At 36.3% G+C, this 20,384-nt stretch overlaps 2 protein-coding genes across 6 annotated transcripts in view; one reads left to right on the plus strand and one right to left on the minus strand.

Annotated features, from left to right (window-relative positions):
* The window catches only part of LOC127972804 (cell adhesion molecule 2-like), a 216,970-nt gene extending 210,578 nt beyond the window's left edge, over positions 1–6,392 (plus strand). For 2 of the 5 annotated variants that reach the window (XM_052576595.1, XM_052576596.1), the window contains 3 exons: positions 4,164–4,286; positions 4,405–4,510; positions 4,998–6,392. In XM_052576595.1, coding sequence (XP_052432555.1) covers positions 4,164–4,286; positions 4,405–4,510; positions 4,998–5,103 — 335 coding nt within the window. In that variant the 3' untranslated portion in view covers positions 5,104–6,392. Of the gene's footprint in view, positions 1–4,163; positions 4,287–4,404 lie in introns of all 5 variants that reach the window. The other 3 variants (XM_052576599.1, XM_052576600.1, XM_052576598.1) reach the window with 2 other exon arrangements.
* Positions 6,393–12,491: 6,099 nt separating this feature from the next.
* On the minus strand, positions 12,492–19,168 carry LOC127972801 (transcription regulator protein BACH1-like). Its single transcript, XM_052576589.1, has 5 exons — positions 19,003–19,168; positions 18,179–18,433; positions 16,134–17,348; positions 15,739–15,945; positions 12,492–14,779 (listed from the first exon to the last, which is right to left on the minus strand). The coding sequence occupies exons 2-5, from the start codon at positions 18,416–18,418 to the stop codon at positions 14,426–14,428; spliced, it is 2,016 nt and encodes a 671-aa protein (XP_052432549.1). The 5' UTR covers positions 18,419–18,433; positions 19,003–19,168; the 3' UTR covers positions 12,492–14,425.
* Between the last annotated feature and the right edge of the window lie 1,216 nt (positions 19,169–20,384).

Below are 20,384 nucleotides of genomic sequence, written 5' to 3' on the forward strand. Positions count from 1 at the left end.
TTGTTAATTGAACTAAATGGGTTCATTTATGTGTTAGAAATGGGTCTGCAGAAGTCCCTGGTCTACACATCTCCCAGGGTCACTTTGCCAAGCGCAGCAGAAGCGAGAGCCATTCATCACTATGAGCTAATGAGAGCAAGTTCGAAGAGCAATAAAGACACATAGTTAAAGTTTACATCCTTGAAAAAGCACTGAAATGGCACCCAATGTAGGGCCAAAGGTGCTGTGTCAGGACGCAATCGCTCCAGGTCAAACAAAAACCATTTTGTCTTGAGCCCTTCAAGTGAGGTTAAAGGGATAGTTCACCCAAAAATGAAAATCCCATCCACCCCTGTTTTCCCAAACATTTATGACTTTCTTCCTAACATAAAAGGTTATTTTTTGAAGAAGAAGAAGAAGAAGAATGAGGACTGAAGAATTTAAGCTTAAAAAAAATGACAAAATCCTATGGCTGGGCGATATGCCCAAAAATTTTATCACTATATATATACTTTATATTATTTGCATTACACACAACATTGACCTTCATTCATCTTCAGAACACAAAGATATTTTGGATGCATTCCTAGAGCTCTCTGATCCTCCCATAGACAGCAAGAATCCAAACACGATCAAGGAACAGAAATGTAGAAAGGACATCGTTAAAATAATCGCTTTATATACGCAAAGAAAATAACAACTTCATTCTACAATTCATCTCCTTGGCATCACCCTATATCACCATTTTGAAGAGTATAACACAGGTAAACATATGTTGTTTATTTATGTGATACTCTTCAAAATGGCGATATAGGGGGATGCAGAGAAAAAGTATCCTTGTAGCTTCGTAAAATTACAGTTGAACCCCTGATGTCACGTGGATTATTTTACTGACCTCCTCGCTACGTTTCTAAACTTTAAACATGTACTTTCTATAGGAGGGTCAGAGAGCTCTTGGAATGCATCAAAAATATCTTAAATTGTGTTCTGAAGATGAACGAAGGTCTTACGGGTTTGGAACGAGATGAGGGTGAGTAATCAATGACAGAATTTTACTTTTTAGGTGAACTCTCCCTTTAATGGGGAAGGAAATGCTTTATTAGACCTGAGAGTGAATGTATCATCTTTATCAACATAATTTTTATTGCTCAATATGATATAATTTTATCGCTCAGTCCCATCAAAGTATCATAAAAGTGGAGATAGAATCCAAAATGTAAATCTGTATTCACAGAAAATCATCTTGTAAGAATCATCATGAATTAACACTTTAGAACAGGCTTTTGTTGATGTTGTTGTTTTCTAAGTGAATTATTTGCTTCAGTTCACTAAAAGGATCTGAGGGGGGCATCTACACGACACTATTTTTTACTAGAAATTGAAAACTTTTTATGCATTTTGGTCATTCGCTTGCATGACAAAATGTTTTTTTTTGGGGGGGGGGGGGGCGTCTGAAAACAAACTTTTTAAAAACAGTTTCAAGGTAAAATTTCCGTATTGTCTCCATGTGAACTACAAAAATGTTGATTAGCTAAAATGGTGACGTCATGATTATGATCGCCAACTACTGGCCTGACATGCATAATACAGCCTTCTAGGTCATTTTTGTAGATGAGTATGAACAGGAATCGTTTCGACAGAGTTGCCATCAGTACAAAAAAGGGGCAAAAGATAACCTTCATTGTCATGTAAACATATTCTGAATGATATGTTTGCTAATCTTACTGATCTGGTTTAGGATCAAATTTTCAATGAATTACAACATAACATTCTTTCGCAGTCCTCATTTACTTTCATTATATGGAAAATACTGGCCAATATATTCATTGGATATTCACATTTTAAGAATGTGAAGAAGAAAGAATGAGAATTTGGGGGTTAACTAATCCTTCAACACATTTGAGGCAGGTAGTGGCAGCACTAGCTGTCTAGCATACTATGCTATCCACAGTGGGGGCTTAAGATACACAACTCCAGGTGGCGATTTATTCAGTAGAAGTTCAGAGGCGACCGAATTCACCCCAGTCTGCGCTCGCTCACTCAAAGTTAAACCCAGGAGACAAATCAGCCTGCCGCAACCCCTGCCGTTTTTAAACTTGTTGTATATCGCCAAGGATTGAGTCACTTTGGTCCTAGCAGGGCTGTGTGAGATATGACAGGTCTTTGGTAGCTGTTCAACATTTGTTTGTAATGATAAATCCCCCTCCCTCCTGCTGCCTATTGAAAGTCAGTATAGAACATTGGCTTTGAATTGATGTTGCTTGGGCTCCAAAACTCGAAGCAACATGACTTACTGGGGATGTTTCTGTGATCTGGCATGGATGTAAACACTGGTTTGAAATTCCTCGATTTGACTGCATGTGGATGCAATATGGCAGTAATATTTAAAACACACACACACACATATATATATATATATATATATATATATAGAATGCTGAACACAGTATTCAATTAATATTCAGTTGTTACAGAAGATGCATTCTAAAAGCTTTTTCAGTGACATTAATTTATTAAATTATTTTTCCAAAGCTTATGATTCAGAAGATTACAAAAAATGGTTTTAAGTGATGCACTGCTAATGGCATTATAAAGCAGCATTTCCATCCCTTTATTATATGTAATGAACTACTTATACTCTAAATGCCCGTAAATGCTCTCTAAATTCTCGTAGAGAAAACAAGAAGCCAAATTTATGATTTTACTTAATCAATTGTCGACGTTGAATCGTACAAAAATCAAATAACCCAAACCTAACCGTGATTACTAAAATAAGCACATCAAAGTCGTACGATATGCTACAATTTTGAAGTGTGCTCTTGAAGTGCGCTAACCAGACAGTATTTAAACATTGCTAACTGAAATCATAGTTTGTAAAAAGCTCAATTTCCTCCTGATTCTAACACAAAACCACAGCATTTGGCTTATACTTTTGGCTATACATAAATTGTGCATGCTTATTTCGCAACATTATACCCGCCTATAGACCCGCCATTTAATTGGTCAAAATGTAAAAAAGGGATGGATTAAAACACCAGGTGTAAACAGGAATGTGTCTACTTGTGTTGCGAGCTACCAAAACACATCTTAATACTAGATGTTAATCAGTAAAAATACAAACGTTTTACCAAATAATATGTTTATCCATATATATGAGCATATGTTTTTTTTTTTTTTTTTTTTATGTGCATTTTAGAAGTTGTATTTGTACCCTGGTCTTTCCAACCAGCATTTAAAATCCAATATTCCATATTTTCATAAAAAGAAATATAGACAGAAACCTGGTTTATGATATTCTGGACTGAATATCCTTTGTTGTCCTGTTTTATCATCCAGCAGACAAAAGTAAGCATCAAGTCTGACCACTTCTCAACATGATTTGTGCATGATTTAAGATATAAGTTATGTAGCACAAAAGGTGTGGCCTAGAGTATGATTTCTGGGATACAGTTCATAGGCCTACATACTTGGGGCCAGATTTACTAAAAGCTTGCACCACTCCAAATCGCCTTTCGAAGTTAAAATAGTACTGCCAGGATTTACTACAGACGCGCAGTGAAGAATTACCGTTGAAAAGATGTGGACAGTTATTTTTGCGCCTGACCTCATTGAATATGCATTTGTAGGAGTTTTTCTTTCAGGCGCAAAATTTGTGGAAGGAGAGTATTGAAATGAATGATGCAATGTTTGCGCTTGTCAAGTCACTGGTATTCGCGTCATTATTGAACACCATGCCTTAGAAGTAGACGTTAATTAGGTCATTGTCTCAATGATCTGGCTGCGTCGGTGTTCTTTAATGTGTGCATTGTTAGTAAATCACTCGCAGAATTTTCCCTTCCCTTCAACTCTTTTATGGAATTGCGCTCTAACGCTAAATGTGCCCTGTTTAGTAAATCTGGCCCTTGAATTGTAAATTGTATTAAATCAATGTTTTCAATTCAGCAAAGCTGTGCTGTTTCTCAGTGAAACCATGAGTGGTATCAACAAAGAAATGAAATGACTGCCTGCTCCAGCTGAGCTGCTTACCACTGTATTTAGTGAACTGTGGGAAGTAATGAGTCTGCGCGTCTTATATTAACACACCGACCCATAATTGGCTAATTACAGTGGTTATTCCTTTGGTGTTTAGAGCACAGATCCAAAGCATCTTCTCACACCGTTCTCTCCGTCTCCTCCTCCTCCAGATCCCAACGCGCTGACGCAGCCCGGCCCCGACCACGCGCTCATCGGTGGAGTGGTGGCCGTAGTGGTCTTCATCACCCTGTGCTTCATCATCGTCCTGGGCCGATATCTGGCCAGGCACAAAGGTACGGCTTCCCTCCCCTCTCTCCTCTCGCCCCCTCACCTATAGTGTGCAAAATGCTTCAACATGTCCACTGTTGTACCGTATGTGTCTATGTGACCTATGTGGGACTGTGTGGACAGGGACATACTTAACCAATGAGGCCAAAGGAGCGGAGGACGCCCCTGACGCAGACACTGCCATCATCAATGCGGAGGGGAACCACGCACATGCAGAGGAAAAGAAAGAGTACTTCATTTAGCACCTCTGTTTTTTCTGTTCAGTATTTTCACGGCAACACTGCGAGCCAGCAGAGGAGGCGTTATAGTCCCTCACAGCACTAGTCTGGTCTGGCTTTTCTGTCTGTTTGTCTGGAGTCGTTTCGCCAACCTCTTTAAGGCCAAATTCGACACGCCACCTGCTGCAAAAGAATGTTGCCTTTGGTTAAACCAATCCTAATCGAACCAAAAACAAACAAACACACACACAAAAAATTTTAAATACTTCGACAAAAAAAAAAAAAAAAATCAGTTGAGTTTGTAACTGTAACACCAGGTCCATTTAGGCCAAAAAACCCTATCCCACCCTTCCAAAATGACCCCCGTTTGATTTGCCAAGTGCCAAAATATACAGACATGTGCTTGTTATGTTTGTTGCTGTGTTTATTCATTCAATATCCCAGTGAATACTGATTTCTCAACCACCCTCACTGTGCCTGTTATATACCTTTTTACAGATATTACCAGGGAGCGGCAAGAAATGTGGTTCATCTCAAGTCGGAAAACCTTGGCTTTGCCAATAATTACGCTTTAAGACAAGAATACGTGAGATGTATAATGTAAATATCATGTACTGTCTTTGTTTTTGTGTGCGTGTCTGTTGTATTCCTTTGTGAAAGTGGGTGTTTTTGTTATTTTTATTTATCTGAAGTACGCCCTGTAAAAGAATGTGCCCAAGAGAAATACGGACAATTATGTAATGCACGGAGACCCGAAACAAGCCGGCCCGATTGAAAATGGCAGGAACTCGATGAAGCACAAATGAGAATTGGTGTGTAACCATTAGAAGCGAGATTATTTTCTATCTCCATCATACCTGTCTGTATATTCTTGCACTGTTAATATCACCCCCCCCCCCCTCCCCCGAGCGTTTATTTCAACCCTGAAAATGTATCAAATGTAAGCACAAAGTCGATGTAAAATGTCATTGGTTTAGACAGTCTCAGGATGAAAAGAAGAGCCTAACTGAATTTGTCTTTTATCACTGGAGTGAATGAAATTTTTGGTCCCGCTTTGTGAATTGATCTGAACGGCCATTTGTTCGACGTTTGAATGGATGTTCACCATTGCTTAATTTCGATTCGCTGACCGACCCTTGTTAATATTGCTGTATATTACTTTGCTACAGTGACTATTGGTGGAAAATTGTTAAACTATAGGATCCCATATATGTATATATATTTATATGTATATGAGAAAAACAAATGTCGAAATATCTATTTCAAGTGTCCCATACTTTTAGTTCATATTAGTAAGGCAAATATTTGTTCGTTAGTTTGTATTGTCCCAACCCAGGGAATGTATATAATGTGTATACTTCAGCATTTATTAAGCGGTTTATTTAATTGAATTTGAATTATTTATTGCTCTGTTTTATGCTACATGTGTACGACTCCATTTTAGCCTCTCAATACTAGGTACATCCCAATGGATACTTATGGTTAATACTAATTTATTGGGTAAATCTGATGGACAAACACAATACATTACTATAAGTGCTTTTTCTAAGCACCATTTGCTCATGAGAAGGTCAGAACAACAATCACCATTATTGCCTTTGTGTTTGCAACAGAACATACGACCACACATTGAAGCTCTGGGGAAGCGTAGTCTTCAATGTACGTTTTTATGAAACATGTTTCCAGTGTTCATACTTTATTTCACTCTTTATAACATCAGCTAGAAAGACGACATTTTTCTAAGAGCTTTTGATTTGCTTTATTGCTTTTTTTTTGCTGTATGGGAATATGTGTGAGGTTGCTTTTACATTAAATATCCGACTTTTTCAAACTATGCCTCTGTAAGAAAAGAAAAGAAAACTCAGAGTACTGAGTAAAATATGCACAAACAAAGATTTGTGTTTCCTTCTTCATGCAACACATAAGTCTGTCACACACACAAAAAAAAAAAAAAAAAAAAAAAAATATATATATATATATATATATATATATATATATATGTTTGTGTGTGTGTATATATATATACACACATACATATACAAACATTTGTAATATAAAGACTTATTTTATAATACATAAAATAAATATCCTGTAATAATAATATAAAAAGGCATACAATTCATAATTCAGTATCTATTTTGAATACTATACTGAATAAATATTTTATACATTTAAATTAAATCTATTGTATTATTATAGTAAATTAATTATACACTATATTATACTTCTTATAAAATATAAAAAAATAATAATATTAATTAAAATAAAAAATACAATTATATATAAATTAAAAATTACATTAAATTACATTTATGCATTTAGCAGACGCTTTTATCCAAAGCGACTTACAGTGCATTCAGGCTATCAATTTAATCTATCATATATATATATATATATATATATATATATATATATATATATATATATATATATATATATATATATATATATATATATATATATATATATGTATATATATAAATTATAAGCAGTCAAATTATTTGCAATGTAGTGTTTAGGTGCTTTATATATGTGATTAAATCAGATCATTGAGTTGCAATAATGTATTTTTAATTTTTTTTTTTTACACATGCTGAAGTGGGGTTGTACTATATGAAATTGGTGGCTACATGCTGCCCCCAAGAGCCGGATGCTCTCAGTGCACGAGTATGTGGAGGTTCTTCCTCTCTCAAGGCTTTGTTTATTGTCTCCAACTTTAAGTGGCTTTCTTCTGAAACTTTCAAATCCTGTCCTTCTTTCCACTGTGCCATCATGGCGACAGCTTTACGTAATCCATAGTGCGAGTTGGCAGAGAAATTACAGGGAAGGATTTGAGGAGATCAAAAAATTGGGAAGGAGCAATGCAGTGTGTTCAGCCTTCAATCTAGACCGAGGCTTAACAGAATAACCGACGCAAAACCAGTGCATTTCTCTGCGCTCTCAAAGATGGTGTGCTGTGTGTTTAAATGTTAGTTAATGATGGTTGGCCAACTTCAGAAGATGGAGTCAACCGTTAAAAACAGATAGACTTTACAACAAAACAACAGAAACTGATCTATTTTCAGGTGTGTTTTTACATGTATGGACAACGTTGGAGTTGTAGTGAATCAAAAATCTCACTGACTATAAACAGAACATAAGCTATTGCAGTTGATTATGTTTAGTAACCGTATTACTATCACTGATACTACTAACATTCACCATTATCTTCAAAATATTAGTCATAATGGTCATGGTGTTTAGTTACAAGTTCTTACTAGTTGACAAACACATATCACATTAACTATAAAGATTTGAATTATAGGTTTAAACATCTAGTTCAAAGTTATCATAATTCCAGTCATTCTAATTCAAATTATATTCAGCAAACTAAATATTAGGATATTTAATGGCAGGTTGTGAGTGTAACAACAGCCGTTTAATGAGCTGTATCTTTTCCCCTGGACAACATTGGTTAAATAGTCAACATCTTTCCACTGGAATGTAGTAATTCATTAAACAAACCCACCCTGAGAAATATTTACTGCATTAAAAAAAAAAAAAAAAAAAAAAAAAACATAAATTGCCATTGCCAAATTGCCCCAAAACTCTGAAACTTCTCAGAATCTGTTAATTAACAAAAACTATCTGAAAGAATAAATGAATCAGGCTTTCTAAAGATACATATACGAAGTGTTAATAATAATAATAATTTAAAAAAAAAACTGATTCACTAGACTGAACCTGATTTTCCAAAGCTTTATACTGTATTGTGTATGCGAGAAGTCAATTTAGAATGAATTAAAGCACTAGAATCAGCCACAAATGAGAGAAGGACATTTCAAAACAAGTTGATTTCAAAGCTTCATACTGTATGAGAGAGGTTAGTTTAGGAAAGAATGAATCAGGCTTTCCAACACTATGTAGGAGAGAAGGAGGGCAATTTAAAACAAACTGATTCACTAGAATGAATCTGACTTTTCAAAGCATACTGCACGAGAGAGGTTAGTTCAGGACAAACCCGATTCACTAGAAGAAGGAATCAAACTTTTCCAAAGCTACAGTAAATAGGGGAGAAAGAGAACCATTTAAAATGAACTGATTCACTAGAATGAATCTGAATTTTTAAAGCTACATACTACACAAAAGAGTGATTCATTTATTACGAACCTATTCACTAGAACCAAACTCTTTAAAGTTACATATGAAAGAGAAGTATGTTCAGAGTAAACTGATTCACTGGAAATCAGTCCTTTCCAAAGCTACATACTGTATGAAAGAGAGCTTCATTTTGGACGAACTGAATCATTCACCAAAATGAATCAGAATTTCCAAACCCACATATGAGAGTTGGAATATGAACTGATTCACTAGGAGGAATTTGACTTTTCAAAGCTACCTACTGTTTGAAAGAGAAGTCCATTTAGGATGGACTGATTCAGAATAAACCAAACTTACTCCAAATGAGAGACAGGTATTTTTACGATAAACTGATTCATTAGAATGAATCCAAATTTCCAAAGCGACATAGGAGAGAGAGAGAGAGAGGTACGTTTAAGATGAACCGATTCACTAGAATCAGATATTCCTGTTTACCAATTTACTAGAATGATTTGAATCGAATCATGTGATTATTATTTATTTATTGTAAAAATACACATTACAAACTATATATACACAATGTCTGTGTTGTGGTTATTTTTATATTGTTTTATTTGCACACCATCTGTATATTCGGTCAGCTTTATTTGAGAAGACCAATCATCGATAGCCCTTTATGCCACTTCTTCAAAGCACCACAACTGTTCAGAGAAAAATATGTATATTTCAAAATAAACCGAACGACCAAATTAGCACTTGATTTCTCTTTGCATTGTATCAGTATACTGCTGTGGTATTGTTCGGTCATCTATGATTCTAATCACGTGATTTTCCAGCCTGTCATTGAATGGCATGTTGGCTACGCCGCTGGAATATTTTTAAGCGCACACCTCGTTAAAGTCATTTGAGGGGAAAACAAAACTAAACAAGTAATTTGGCGATCTTAAGTATGCATGGAGGACGTAAACAAATGAGATCACCTTGAAAGGACAATTAAGAAGAGAGCTAAGAACCTGCCGGACTGCACAGAGTAATTACAACTTAAAAGATAAATGATTGAGTTTTTAATGGTGATTCTGAATCGAGTTAGTTTAAACAAAACAAGGAACAATCGATATACTCACAGAAGACCACAAATGTACCCAGCTAGCAGTGTTTAGCTTAATGACGGACGCTGAAATGGCAATGACAACTAGCACGGCGACCTTGAGCAGACCAACAGAATATAGGGTTTTCTACTGATTTAAACCAGTGTTCCCTAGACATAGAAGATTAGTTCAATTCAGTGAAAGAGGGCAAACCAAACACAACTTTTATCTTAATATGGAGATTTAAAATATGTTTACTGAGACTGTGGTGCACAAGATGGAGATTCAGCCTCCTGCAGAGAATAAGACTGTTTTGCTCTTATTTCGTACACCGCATGCTAGAAATTCAGATGTTTGTGATGAGATCTTCAAACTCATATTACTGCACAACCTTTTCGTTTCAATCACAGAATAAAAAGGGTGAGAAAAAACTGTTAGTGAATTGAAAAAAAAAAGTCTGAATTGTGAGACACAAGACTTTTTCTTGCAATTTTGAGTTTACATTTTTGTGTTTCTAATTTTTTTTCGGCAGTGAAGTTTGCATCTCACAATTCGCAATTTATGGTAAAAACAAAAAACAAAATTGCAAGATGTAAAAGAATTCTGAGGGGAAAAAATCTAAATTTCAAGTTGTAAACTCAAAATTACAAGGTGAAAAGTGTGAATTCTGGAATAAAAACTCAATAGAGTGAAAAAGTAGCCATTAATTTTATTTTTTTATTCTCAATTGTACTTTTTTTCCTTGAACAACTGAGTATATATCTCATAGTTCCATAGATTCATTTTATAAACTGCGAGAAAAACACAAAGAAACAAGCTACGTTCAATTCTGACTTATCTTAGAAATGCGAGTTTATATTTCAAAGCCCTGACTACAGTATATATATCTTATAATACTGGCCATTTTTTCTCAGAACTGCATGAACAGAGTATGAATTGTGAAATTAAAAAGTCCTGATTATCGTTTATGTTCTGTTACTTCATGCTTTAAATAAGTTTCCATAGACTACAGTTCAAGTAATATGACACTGAAGCTGAAACAACCGTTTTTAATGCACAGTTATTATTACAAAGACAGATTTATTGTTTTAAACAGATTTCTTCTTTTTCTGATGATTTCATCTCCTGCCTGTAAATAACAAACCATAAAACATAACCAAACATGTCTAAGTTGTCAAATATGTCATATATGAAAACTCTGGAAGGATGTGGAAGATGACTAACCTGGAGTCTACCACTTGTTGATGCCAAAAAGTCTTGCCCTGTCCGTGGCAGAGAGAAAGGTCGCAGCATCACTGCAGATGGTCTTCTCATTCTGGTCATCTTTTGGCACGGCTGTTATGACCGGGACGGAGGGTAAAGGGTCTCCGGTGCCGTTTCTTCTTGTCACAGAATTCACTGCATTTCCAATGTCAGGAAACACAACTTTTCTTTGTCTTCCCTTCATGCGCCTGGATGGAGGCCTCGCGTTAGAAGATGGGCCAGGCAAGGAAGGTATAAACTGAGGTAACTGGGTCTGGGAGGGGCTCTCAATAGCAGGAGTAATGCTTGGCCTTGACAGCTTCTTGCTTTTTCGGCTTGGGAAACAATTTGATCAACTTTATTCAGTCAGTTAAAAATATCTGAGGTGTACCTTTGTGTCAGAAATGTCATAACGTGCGACACGAATGAATAAAAGTCATAAACATGTCTACTTTGTTCGTTTACTCTCAATGTTTTTTTACAATACACAACATATCGACCTTATTTAAAATGACTAACAAATGAGTATAGATTAACAGGCTATAAAAAAATATAGGCATTCATTAAATAAATCGACTGGTGCCATAGTGCTTACCTTTTCATTGCGACCACAAACAGTTAAAACGGTCTGAACAACTTCACTCACAGATGAACTGCTCTGAACAGATTCCACTGAACTATGGCGTCATAATGCGTCACGCTCTACCGCTGGTGCTCCACGTACTGGACGTGTCCAAGCAACACAACAGAAACGAGGACGTTCAGACAGTTTGTTGCATTCATCCTCGGTGATTTTCTCATGTTTTTCGATGTGAACACGGCGTTCATAAAAAGCGGAGCTTAAAGTTGTGCTTGCTTGCTTCTTGTGTGAACGCACGAGGCCTATGAATAATACACGATTATCCCGACCTCTTGTGGCGAGATTAGTCAATTGCTGACAATTTTTTTTTTACGTTTTTTATCCACTTTAAAAAAAAAAGTTTTAAAATGTAGCTTAAAATATATATAGACACCCACACCCCTATAAATATAATCACATAAATTCACCCCCTCCATAATGCAGTTCACCTATAAATTCTTTTTTTCTCTCTCGTTCATTTTAATGTGTTTTAATTTAAATCCTCCTGCTCTCATGGTTGTTTGTTTAACAGTTTGGCAACAATCGTGTGGTGGCTCACTGGCCACACTAGAATTCCTCTCATTTTGGAAAAACTGTCTTATTTTAGACGTTTATTGTGATATTGATGGACTCTTTTGAAACATTATGTTGAACCCGGTTCACTGCTGTGCACTTTTTCAATTTCAGTTTAGAGGAAGACAGTAACTAAGAATAGTGTGAGGCATACAGAGAACTGTAACTGACAAAGAGTCATTTTTACCCTTCCACTCAAATATTGCGCTGCAAAGAGCAATACTAGTTTTAACATGACAAATGACCATGGAATAAGCGGGATAATCAACTTCTGCTTCACGTCGGATGTTTCTTGGCCTCACGTAGTTCATTTAAATTCCCTTAAATGCATGGCAATATATATGTACACACACACCCACACACACATTTACACATTAAGTGAAAAAAAAATATTATTGACATTTTATTTGCAACTATTTGTTAAATCTGATTCAAATAGTGAACTATACAGTGCATTCCAGGTTTACAAGACAGTATTTTGGTTACAGGGTTAAAAAAGGCACAAAAAAGTAAAAATATAACATTGCATGGATGCTACATGGCAAAATGAACAGGTTATGTTGTTTAGACTAATGTTATACCGAAATGAACATTAGCTCATTAATTAATTTAAACAGGATATATATATATATATATATATATATATATATATATATATATATATATATATATATATATATATATATATATATAAATAATTATATAATTATTATTATTTTTTTTTTTAAATGTAGGTTAGAGTTAAAATAATGCCATTATCTCTATTTGTAATCCAACAGCTAAGACTATGTGCATGGTCTTGATGACATCATCAGCTAAAAAGGAAAGCCATTTCAGAAGAAAATTACATTTTGATGAAATAATACAGAACATTTAATTGAAATTATGTGTAATGAAGAATCATGCACAATAAAATCAGGAGCATGTTTTAAGAATGGAAATAGGATCAATTTTGATTTTATGTAGACCTTGAAATCGATCTTTTCCAAACTCACTCGCAAGCAAAAAGTGAATAGTATCTAAACGATTTCTTTCCCCTTAGAGAGACTATGGATTCTATGTATTTTTCACAAACCCTACATGATATGCATGGAAATCTTACATGGCAGTTATTTAAATGTCACTATAAATATGACTTATGCATATATGAATACTTAAAAAAAAAAGAGACGCATATTCAATGCACAATTCTCATGCCGTTAATGCCAAACACGTATTAGGCTACATTGGAATGTACTTATATGCTCTACATAGCATAACAAAAATCATAATCCATAAACATAATAAAGAGCATAACAATGATTGTCCTTTGTGGCAGTGTACGTGAAACTAATGCTAGGACTGGAAATGAATCCCCAGGTCATTCCTGTTATGTAGTACATTTAGTCTACTTTTGAATAAAAAACATAAAATTGACAATTGTTCCAGATTGAAGTCAATTCATTTTCTTTTATGACAATATTACATTTAATGCACTAAAAAGCATAAGAAGTCAATTTATTTAGAAATATTCCAAGCGCTTTTCTTTCTTTTTTCAAAATATTTAAACCAAACTTGATTGTAGTGTTTTGATTGTTAATCGTTTTATAGATATCTAATTTGTCTTCGATATTACTTTCCACCCTGTTAGTCTGCTGAAAAATCCCTTTAACTAACAAAAGCCAGTTCTTTAATGACACAATCGTCCAGGAAGTGACATTTTTGGTGGGAGAACATACATCATCATGTACATCTTCAAGCATGAGCAATTAATTCGAAGATGTCTTGTGCTAATAGTTTCTTTGTCTCATTTCAAAATATTCAACCCTGTTGTACAATATTTAAAAAAAATTGGGTATGATGGAATCAAAATACTAAAACATATATAAAAATTAACTTGAGCTAACTATCAATCTGTAATTACACAAAGCATTTAGCCCTTTATTTCCACCCCATTATGTTCCATCCTGTTACGCATCTTGTTCTGTTTTATATACAAGTTATAATTTATAAACGTTAATGAGCCTGAGCTTCGCAGAGCATATTTCTAAAATACTTAATTACAATCCAATTCATTTTCTTAAGTTTTAAAAACGTGTGGCATAACAGGAATGACCCCGTGGCGTAACAGCAAACAAGGAATGAAAGGCATGTCCGAATGCATCTGTATAATGAAACGTCTGGTAATAGTGCAAATTTAGTCACGTCCATACTTGGAAACATTACGAAAGTGCTCCTAATAAGAAAGTCATGCTAAAAAGTGGAACTGACGGCAGCGGAAAGCTAAACTCCTGAGTAAAAATGAAATATCAGCCCATTCCCAAGCTGCTTTGCTCTGTTGTACATCACGGAGCTGGATCTGTATCAGTGCTCTGAACGTTGTCTTGCAGGAAGGCAGTGGGCGTCCTGAGTGCTGCAGTGTCTCCTTCAGGACATGTGTCTGCAAGAAAGGTGTCCAGGGAGGAGTTCGCATGGGCATCCTGGTCTGGGCCAGCCAGGCTAGGAGAGGCCATGGGGGTGAGGAGGACGGAGGTGGGACAGTCGGAGGAGAAGTACCTGGCCAGTGCTTGCAGCTGTTCGGACTGTGGCGCGCCGTCTGCCGAGAGACTCTGACACAGGCCTGAGAGGTTCTGACGCACATCCTCTATGCTGAGCTTCAGCTGGTTGTGATCGTGCAGTAATTTCTCCTTTTCGCTCCTCTGATAAATGTGGAAACGGAAGAAGATTACGTTTCAGTTTGCGTTTACAGACTTCGCATTCCTTACGGAGAAAAACACTAATCATAAAACATGCTATTGATTTTCTTGGTGTCTGTTGATTTGCAGCATTGTGTAATGTGTGCAAAACTGCATAGTATATTTCTGATTGATTACTTTTCTTATTCTCTGTCAAAGGAAATGCGTGTATACCTTATGCTCATACACATTGTGATCATAGTTAAGGATGGGAATCACAGGGAACTTTTGCCGTACTTTAGAGGAAGAACAACCAACTTTTAATAATCTGTTTTAAAAAGGCATATATATGGTACTCATTTCAAATACTTAAAACTAATAAATTCTGCATAAAATTGATCGTGATTAATCGCATCCAAGATAAAAGTTTGTGTTTACATTCTAGATGTGTTTTTGTTCAGACACACACACACACACACACATATACATACATATATATATATATATATATATATATATATATATATATATATATATATATTCATACATCCATACACACTGTAATTTATTGTAAATGTTACAAAAAAAACAAATAATTTATAATTTCTGTATATCTGTACAAATTATGTATGCAGAATATATATATATATATATATATATATATTTTTTTTTTTTTTTTTTTTTTACAGCCTAGTCTAATTTCACATGTGATTTTAACGTGATTTTCACATGTGGTTTTTATGTAAGGGGGAATGTTTCATGTGCGTTTCATATGTGTTTTACATGCATTTCACATATTGCACATGTGATTCTGAACTTCATGTGGTTATTCTGTACAAATGAGAGTACAATGATCAAGCTGCACATGGTTTGATTGCACTACACTACATTGATTCAGTCGAATTGAATGGAGTAAATCAGACTTAAACTGTTCAAATACAAAATACTGTTTTACATTCAGTAGATATGACAAACGGATATACCAGTTTCTTAATTTCTCCTTCCAGTCTGTAGATGCAGTCCAACTTTCTCTTGCGGCAGCGCTGTGCAGCCATGCGGTTTTTACTCCGCCGTCTCACATCCTGAACAAACTCCAGCTGTTCCGGGGTCAGCTGCTCGCGTTTCAACATCTGCAGGAACGCTCTCCGGGTCATGCTGGAAATTTGCTCCACAGGGAATGGCAAATCCACCTGGGAAGAAAAAAACGAGACGTCAACCCTGCATTATGGAGGACTGCGACTGTGTTCATTCTCCAGTTCGGTTACATTTTTCAGTATGGACTGAAACGTTTAATTGAAGAACGTCAGGGAATCTCAAGTCGAGGTTGAAATAAAGGTCTGCAATTTGGAACCAAACTTAAACTTACAAGCAAGCTCACCTCTTGCACTTGTTCACTGCTGTCACACTGCGCACAGTCTCCGTCCGATTCGCACTCCGAGTTTTCCCTCGAGTTAATGGGGGACATGCAGGGACTGTCTTCAGTGTCCTCTTTGGACAGAGTGTCTCCTCCAGAGGTCTGTCTATCATTGGAGCTCAGGTCTCGCAGGAAGGGACAATCATCAGGCGCGGCGCCCAGATCCAGATGCTTTAACCAGTGGAAGTCCGAGCCATTTCCTGCAGATGACTGGTCGATAGAGTCCAAAGGTAGTGGATCATTTAACGTGGCGCTCAAATCGGGCCAAAAACCCTTCGCGAGATGCTCAGCCACTTCCCTTTCCACCGTGCTTCGTTCTGTGGCGCAATCTTTGGGGGTCAATTCAGGGAAGGTTTGTTCGTTGGAATCAAACACCCGGTTGTCTTCGGTGCCAATGTTGCTGAGGTCTGGCGCGCCAGAAATGCTGTCCAAATCCCCGCTTGACTGCGCAGAATTCAGAGGACATAGGTGGCTGGCGTCGGAGGGCGACATTAGAGGCCCTTCACGTTGGTCAAAGTGGCCCTCGGTGATACTGGCTATGTCCAGGTCTTTATCAGTAGGTGGTTCGCAATGCACATCCATTGCTAGATCCTTCTGGAAATCGTCCTCCATTGCTAAAATGTCCCCTGCTGGAGAAGAGTGCAGTTTCTCATTGTCTCCGGTGCTTGAAATAGACAGGAAAGGACACACTTCAGCGGCCGCCATGGAAGAGGAAGGCAACGGTGGCCCACAGTTCTGTAGGCAAAACTGATCTTGGCCGTCACCCATGTGGTATGCAGTGCTTCTTGCGTAAAGGGTGGATAAATCTAACTGCATTGCTTTGTCATTTGTGATGGGGGGACAATCTGTAGGACTTTCTTCAGAGGATGTCGCGCATGCAGCTTGCATGACAGTGCTTGCATCTTGAGGTACGCGATCTTCTCCGGTGTCTGGGTTTTGGTCATCTGGACTGCAGATGGTTCGGGATCTCTCAAGGCCCTTGCTTTTACCCTCCACTTTTTTGGAGGTCACACCACCAGCGGAAAACCTTGGGACGAGGAATTCAAAGCAGGCTTTATCAAGGTTTTGAAATCCGAGGAATTCGGCGCATCTGTGGATCTCCAGGATGTTTTCTTTCGTGAAGTGAAGTTTTGCAGTGTAGGCAAACTGCAGAAGAGGTTCAAATCCTTCCACCGTGACCTTGGGAGATTTAATGATGTAGTTACGATTACTGCATGAATAAATCATCTGCAAATCACATTACCGGGTTAGTGCTGTAACTTCATTTACTCAATTGAATCTCAATATATAAAGCCTAATCTGACAGCACTGCAATGTAAACCATTTTTAAAGGAACAGTTCACATAATGAACACTTCCGTCATGCACTCAATAAAAAGTTAAGTGTTTAAAAGACAATTTGCATAAAATCAAAGTCAAAACAAATGCATCAAAAATAAATTAAGATGCTTAAAATGTGGTGTAACAATCATGATTACTAATTCATAAATTATATGATGTTATTTAACTTTGACTTGTCATAAAAAGGTCATATTATCTAGCATTTTAAGAAATGTTTAGACTTTGAAACACAGTTATGAGAGTCTGTAGGGATCCTAGACAAACATAAATAAAGTTTTGTAAATAAAAAAGCCAAAAATACAAAAAAAAGGTATATTTCAAACATTTTATTAATTTAATCCCTTTATTTTATAAAAAATAGTATCTAGATAGCTATATATATATATATATATATATATATATATATATATATATATATATATATATAATCTATCTATATATATATATATATATATATATATTGCTCAATCTATATATATATATATATATATATATATATATATATATATATATATATATATATATATATATATATATATATATATATATATGAATGTATGTATGGGTGTTAATTTGTTAATAATTACAACAAATCATAAAGGGATGGCGGCTTAACCATAGTTTTCTCAAAGCCTCCAGATTCAAGCCATCCACCATATCAAGCATTACCTCATCCGGTAACCTGACAGTGGGGTTTGGTCGGCTGTGGTTTGTAAGTCTGGTGTAAAAATAGTCGCTGCAGGAAGCCAGCACTGAAGAGTGCGCTCGAAAGCTCCTGCGCTCCACTTCAACCGTCACGTCACACAAGAGCTCCTTCTGTCTCAGCTCCTCCAGCGAGCGCAGAACATGACGGCTGTGAACAGCGGACTGAAAGGTGAAAACAGAGGTCCGGGGGCCATCCACAGACATGACGCAGCGGTTTAGCTACAAAATAACAGATAGATAGTGTAACAAAGAGGAAATACAGAAATAGATGCATCAAGTTACACTTGGGTGGAGTGATGTCCGGCTTAATACATGATGATGATTGACACATACAGTATTCAGATACATTTACAATTACACCAAGCAAAAATATGAAGAAAGGAATATGTAAAAGGACCATAATAATACTTTTTTAGTGGTTAAACTTTTGAGTAATGACATGATGACTTTGTGCATGACTCTGCAAAACATTAAAAACACGTTTTCAGTTAATAGCTAGACAAAAGATCGTTATTATTACTGTATGTTTTCATTGGATATGTCCACATAAGTCAAAATGAGTGTTAAGCAACTGTGTAAACATTTGTTTTTTCAGCTGGCATCAAATAAACATTGCTTAAGAATAATACCTGGACATTTAATTTTCTCAATATGACATAATCTTCAAGACAATACAACAAAAGTAGGAACTAACGTTAGATAGTTGTTTACTGTGAAATTGACTCTTTTTTTAACACTCTCGTGTTTACACGTGGGCTTTGTCCGTTTGTAGAGGGATAGAAACCGACCTGACATATCACTGGATATCAGAAGCCGTCAAAAGTCGCACTCCGTCCATCGCTTTTGCAGTTTAAAAGTGAAATCGGGTTCAAGATTGACAGCGAAACAGCTCCATAACGTCTGTATGCCTGTCATGTGACTGTCCAGTGCGGCAGTGAGTGCGCGTCACACAGCACGCACAGAACGTACTGCGTCATGCCTCTGCTACCCACGTCTTTGAGAGACACGCCCACTTCTAAAACAGATAGATAGATAGATAGATAGAAAAATATTTAGAATGAATTCAAATTAAATATTTTTTAAAGAAGATTCGCTTATATTCCCTTTCGATTTAAACTAACTTTAAATTCACCGTAATGAACTGAACTGAACATCTTGTAAATCATTTTATTAACTGTATTATTTTTATTAAACACATTTGAGCTTTCCTAAAGAGTGATATATGACTTTAGAAATTCTCACAAATGTATTTCTGTGTCGAAGGTGCTGCTGTGGAATCTTTGTGTTTACTGCCATTGGAAGGAAAATGCCATGCCACTTTTCTTAAAACCCTGTGAAGTCGCGTTGGACTCCAGTGCGGTTCCGTTTTGTTTGGTCTAGACTCTAGAGGGAGTTTAGTTGGTTTTGTTGACTGTGTAGTGGTCGAGTCGTATGTTTACTGTCCTCGGTCATGTCAGTGTACAGACCCCTGGTGTGCTTGCTCAGGCATGGGACAGTCACCACCTGCAGGACACAGAGCAGCTGGTGGAGAAAACCTGTCGTTGCCCTCCAGGAGTCCAGACTGTGGAGATATTTGATAAACTCTCAGACAGACTGTCCAGGGTGGCAGACATGGTAAACATAGTTGATATAAATAAATAATAGGGAATGACAAACGAGGGCTTCAGAAGATGGTTCTACTTGTTTGAAATTCAAAGCTGTGACAATTAAGGATACTGAAGGATATGTGGTGTGTGTGTGTGTGTGTGTATTCACACAGGTGCATCTCAGAAAATTTGAATATTGTGATTTTATTTTCACAAAAAGTTAATCTTTTATATATTCTAGATTCAAGATATGAAGTAAACCATTTCAAATGTTTATTGTAATTTTATTTTTTTATGTTTATGATTAGAGCTTACAGCTCATGAAAGTCAAAAATGCAATATCTCAAAATATTAGAGTATTTCATAAGATATTAGAATATTAAAAAGGTATTTGTGTGACATGGAAGTGATCAGTTTGTGGCACTGCCAAAGCACTTTTGAGTTTTCAGATCGGATCGACTGTTTCTCATCTTTCTCTTGAAAATATTTAATAGATTTCATATGGGTTTCAGGTCATGCAAGTTGGCTGGCCAGTCAACCACAGTAATATCATGGTCACTGTGGGCAGGTGCTAAAGTCCTGCT

Source organism: Carassius gibelio, chromosome B15 (assembly GCF_023724105.1).
Source record: "Carassius gibelio isolate Cgi1373 ecotype wild population from Czech Republic chromosome B15, carGib1.2-hapl.c, whole genome shotgun sequence".
NCBI lineage: Eukaryota > Metazoa > Chordata > Actinopteri > Cypriniformes > Cyprinidae > Carassius > Carassius gibelio.